At 62.1% G+C, this 5,225-nt stretch overlaps 1 protein-coding gene across 1 annotated transcript; it reads left to right on the forward strand.

The window, feature by feature from the left end:
• The first annotated feature begins 992 nt into the window (after window positions 1–992).
• RPL28 (ribosomal protein L28) lies at window positions 993–3,447 on the forward strand. Its single transcript, XM_021682234.1, has 5 exons — window positions 993–1,039; window positions 1,368–1,456; window positions 1,542–1,665; window positions 3,072–3,190; window positions 3,313–3,447. The coding sequence occupies exons 2-5, from the start codon at window positions 1,376–1,378 to the stop codon at window positions 3,400–3,402; spliced, it is 414 nt and encodes a 137-aa protein (XP_021537909.1). The 5' UTR covers window positions 993–1,039; window positions 1,368–1,375; the 3' UTR covers window positions 3,403–3,447.
• The last annotated feature ends 1,778 nt before the right edge of the window (window positions 3,448–5,225 follow it).

Genomic DNA, 5,225 nt, shown 5'->3' on the forward strand with positions numbered 1-5,225 from the left:
TCCTTTTGTTGAGCCCGGGTCTCCGGAGGCCCCCCCAAGCGCCCAGCCCCGTGCTGCCGAGGGCTGAAGACCCGCGGATACCTCAGGCAGGGCTCCCGCCCCTTAAGAGGACCGCGACAACAGAAAATAACCTTCTGGAGAGTTTATGGGGTGCGGCAGCGGGCAGACCGGAGGGGGAGGACGGGGGAGAGGCAGCAGCTCCGGCCCCCGGAAGGAACCAAGAGCTTTCCCATGCAAATCTCATCCCCTCCAAACGGCTCGCCCTTGGAGGGGATCTACGCCCTCCTGGGGTGGAAGGCTGCGAGGAGATTCCGCCTAGCTTCTCTCCAGACTCTAAACCGTTTGAGATCACCGTGCGGAGGACGACCCGAGACGTCCGCCGGGATCAGCCACAGAATTCCGAACGTGGCCGGATGGAAAACGAGTGTTTCCGAACAGACCCGAAAGGGCTTGCGCCAAGAGGAGAGGGCGGCCACCCCGCGGGAGGGCGTCTCCGAAGGGTTCCGAAAGCGCCCGAGAGGGCCTCCGTGCCTTCGTCGGGAATAGCCGAGAGCTTGCGAAGAAGACCGGAAGCATCCGAAGACCCTGGAGCTCGTCTTAAGTAATTCAGGCATCCGTACGTTCATTTGTAAAACAAATATTTATTGAGCGCCTATACTGTGTAAAGCGCTGGTGAGCAACCCTGGAGAGAAACCCCTGCGGAAGGGGACTTGGGGCTTCTCCAACTGGACCCACTCGGAAATCCAGCGCTGCAGTTCCGAAAACACACGAAGGGCCCTCGGAAGGGTGGTGCTCCGCCTCCGAGAACACGCCCTAGCGTTACTAGCCGAAGAGTTCCGAAGGCCTCCGAGCGATTGGCGACAGGCTGGCGGAAGCAGCCGAGCGTTGCCGAGCCGCCTCGGAGGCGGACGGGAGGAGGCGGGGACAGGCGAGGGCATGCGCGTGCCCACAGAGGAAGCGGAAATGCGTGTGGGTATTAAAGGCGTCGCCCCGCCCCTTGCTTGCCTCTTTACGTCTCCGGCTGCCGTAGTGAGAGGAGGTGAGCGCGCGGTTCTCCGTCGCCCGCGTGGTTGCCTCGTCTTCCCGAGGCCCGGCGTCTCTAACCTTGCCTGGCCTTTGCCCTTGCGTGGCCTCTGTGGCCGCCCCCCGAGCCCGCCGCCGGAGGTCGCTGCGGCTTCTCACGTTCTCTCCCCCTGCATCCCCCGTCTGAGTTCAGCCCGCCGCCTGGGGTCGCCGTGCGCCCTGCGGGTGCCCCTGCTGGCCGGGTTCCCAGTCACGCCCCTGCCGCTGCTACGCGGGTGGGGCCGCGTGGCCCGCCGCCGGCCCGCTGCGCCCTCTGACAGCCTCCCCTGCCGCTCTTCCCACAGCCGCCGCCATGTCCGCCCACCTGCAGTGGATGGTCGTGCGGAACTGCTCCAGCTTCCTGATCAAGAGGAACAAGCAGACCTACAGCACTGTAAGTGGGGCTCGGGGCCTGGGCCTGGGGCGGATGCCCCGCCCCCCCGCCCTGCCTCACGGCCCCGGTGCGCCCTCCTCCCCAGGAGCCCAACAACCTGAAGGCTCGCAACTCGTTCCGCTACAACGGGCTGATTCACCGCAAGACCGTGGGCGTGGAACCGGCGGCCGACGGTAAAGGCGTGGTGGTGGTCATGAAGCGGAGATCCGGTGAGCACCCACCTGCTGGGCGTCGCTCCGCCTCCGCCTGCAGCGGGCGGCCGGGGGGGCTCAAGTGGAGCCCTTGGCCCGGGGAAATCGTGAGGCGGGTCAGGCGCGGGAGCTGTCCCCGGGGTCCCGCAGGTGGGGGGCCTCCCCCTGGCTCCCACCGGTGAGGACGGACAGGCTCGTTGTCCGTTTGAAGCAGCCGTAGTTGGACCCCCGGCCTGCTGTGTGCGTTCAGGAGAGGCCCCGCGAGTCCCGCCCCCACTGGACGGGCTTTTAGTGTCTTAGAGGGTCACGGGGACCCAGGAGCTTAGAGGCAGGTACGCTTGAGTCCTGAGGTATCGGCCCCACCAGCTTTGCTTTCTTCTGGGGTTTTTCCTGACCTCGCATTAGGGCTGCTTTCTGTTTGCGTTTGGAGCCCAGCACCCGCGGAGGGACAGCAGTGTCCGTGACCTGGCTCTTGATGGGACTGCTGCCCACCCTGGAGGGGGGTTACCCTCCCTTCTCAGCTCACCAGTGAGCTCCTAGGGTTCTCAGGCTTCTGAGAACACCGTTCTGGTGCTCTGGGCCCTGAAAACCTCACTTGCCCGTCTCGGGTTGTTGGGTGGCCTCTCCTGGGCTGTCAGGAACTGGACTGACCGTGTTCCTGGTCTGGGGTCAGGGACTGGGCCAGGCCGACGTTGAAAGTCACTGCTATGCTGAAGGGTCCTTGGTTTTTGGTGAAACCTTCCCCGTCTGTTATTTGGGGCACAGGCCTCTCGCCAAGACCCCATAGATTCCGTCCTGCTTCACATCCTGAATGAGGCTTGCAGCTTTGCACACAAGGAAGGGGGTGCTTTCCTTCTGATCCAGGGGCAGTGGGGTCCAGGCTCCACCTGTGCACGGATGGGGGGGTGGGCAGGTGCTTTCTGCAGGGCTCTTCCTCACCCTGGCCTTACCTGATTCTTCCTGGTTCTCCAGCATCCAGGCCTGAGCCTCAAAGCTTGTTTCAGACCCTTGTTCCACATGGGTTAGCTTGGGCCCTGGGGGGCAGGCAGGAAGAGACCAGAGCTGCAGTCTCACGGACACTTGCTGCCTGGCCAGTGTCCTGCCCTGGAGCCAGGCAGGCAGGCTGTGGTCAGATGACCACTGTGTGCCTGTGACTTTGGACAAGAGTCCTCATTCCGTTGCTCTGCTTTGCTCTCTGAGAAGTGACTTGAGGAACCTTCTGTCAGGGACACAGGAGAAGACCCACTGCAGGCCTCAAGGCTGGGCCTGGCCTGGCCTGGGGATTCAATGGGTGGATGGGGCTGGCTGCAGGGAGTGGCCTGCCCAGGCTCACAGCCTGGGGGCTCAGGTTCCCAGGGGGAGAGTGCACCATCACACTCACCCCTGCCACCACCCCCGCCACCACCCCCATCCCCTTACCCCAGGCCAGCGGAAACCCGCCACCTCCTACGTTCGAACCACCATCAACAAGAATGCCCGGGCCACCCTCAGCAGCATCCGGCACATGATCCGCAAGAACAAGTACCGCCCAGATCTGCGCATGGTGAGTGGGGGCCAGCAGTGGTTGGGGGAGCCTGGCCCGTCCTATGAGGAGGGTCTCTGCTGATGGCTGGACCCGCACTCGGGTGTGGGCGGGTGTGCTGAGCCTTCTACCCGTCTCTCCAGGCTGCCATTCGCAGAGCCAGCGCCATCCTGCGCAGCCAGAAGCCTGTGATGGTGAAGAGGAAGCGGGCCCGCCCCACCAAGAGTTCCTGAGCACCTGCCCCTGCCTCTAAAGCAATAAAGATGTCAACCTCCTCACCTGGGCCTCCTGTCTGTGCCATCCTGGGGCTCTGCCCCACGTGTGTGCACCTGCGTGTCCTAGCACGCCCCCCCACCTGCTGTTACCATATGAGTCATAGTGTCCTGGGACTGGAGGAAGCAGATCTGGGTCAGGGGAGCTCCGTCCCAGCATTCCTGCCTCTCAGGGATGGGCCTTGGCCCAGGTTCTTGTGTTGAACACATCAGAGGTGTGACCATGCAGCAGATGAGTGTGTTCAACAGGGAACCTCCACTATGGTCCTCACAATCCCAGTCTCTTTGTGGACACTGACTGTTGCAAGAAAGACCTTTTAGAGCCCAAATCTAAGGGCTGGGGATCCAGGCCAAGGGTCTGCCTCCTGCAGCACCTGTGGCCTGTGCATGGGAAAGGGTGTGCTGTGTGGGGCTTCATCGTCTGGGACTTGGCTGTGGACCCGGCGGAGGGGGGGGCAGGGCTGAAGACTGACGGAAGTGGGAAGCAGGTTGGGGCCGCTTCCCCCAGGGATTAAGGACTAGGCCCCCCAGGAGTGAAGTGGATGGAGCTGTGGGGCAGGAGTGTACCCACCGTGAAGCAGGAGCTGCTGGTCTTGGGCACGGACGCAGCTCCGGCGTCCTCACGGGTCCAGACTGTTAAACAGCCTGTTCCTGGCTACGAACCTGGACGGCCACCTGTTTGCCGCTGCTGGACTGTGAGTGCCCCATTCCTCCTGGCTCCGTCTGTCCTCCAGCCTGCGTCCCCTACCTGCTCTCTGCTCCCAGTCACCACTTCTGCTCCTCGAGACCCCCCACCGCAGTGCTCCCCCGATCACTCCTCATTGCTGCCGCCTCTTCTCTTCACCCCCACGCCCCATCTTCCCCAGGAGATCCTGTCTCCCATTCTGGGGAGCTAGAATAGGTTCTCCCGGTTTCCTACCCTTGCCTGCCTGCCTCCCGGTGTTTAAGAAAACTGGTGATGGCTCATGGGTCGTACCTCACTGTGTGGCTCTGGGCAAGGAACTGGACCTCTCTGTGCTTCTTGTCAAAACTCAGCAGATTAAGGAAAGGAAAGGGCTGAGCAGGGGTTGCACATGGCAAGTGCTCAGTAGGTCTCGGTGTTCTGTCTTCTAGAAGGTAAGCACTGTGTGTGTGTACTCACGTACATACTTGTGGCCATTTCTCATCCCAGCTACCCTGGACACCACAGCAGGTGTCACTCCCACTTTACAGATGGAGTCACTGAGGCTCCCGTGGGGAAAGGGTCTCCACTGTCACTGCCTTGACCCGTTTCCTGCATACCTGCCATGTGCCAGCCGATATGCCATGGATTGAGGATCCAGTGTTGAGTAGGCCCCTGGTCCCTACCATTCTGGAGACCATGTCCTGAGACTGCAGCCTGTTCCCCGTCCCCACACCAGAGCTCTGTGGCCAAGGGCATCTTCCTCCAGAGGCCCCGTTTGTTTCAGGGTAGGAGCCCTGCCTCCAGCGGCTGCCTTGGCTCACCCCAACACAGATCCTGATGTAGACACCCTTGCCTCCAGCTTTCCTCAGTCTGCAGACGTGAACCTGACCTATTTCCTGACGAAACCTCTCGTCCTTCTTGGACTCCTGCAGTAGCTTCCACCCTTGCCACACTTGGGTCTGTTCTTGACCCAGATGGAGAGGCATCCTTTTGGAACTAAGTCCAGTGGCTTTAAGCCTGCTCAGAACCCTCCCAGGGTTCCCATCCCACTCCAAATGAAAAGCAGGTCCTTGGTCATGGCTGCCTAAGCCTGTCTCCACATCACCTCCCTCCACCAGGC

Source organism: Neomonachus schauinslandi, chromosome 16, assembly GCF_002201575.2.
Source record: "Neomonachus schauinslandi chromosome 16, ASM220157v2, whole genome shotgun sequence".
NCBI lineage: Eukaryota > Metazoa > Chordata > Mammalia > Carnivora > Phocidae > Neomonachus > Neomonachus schauinslandi.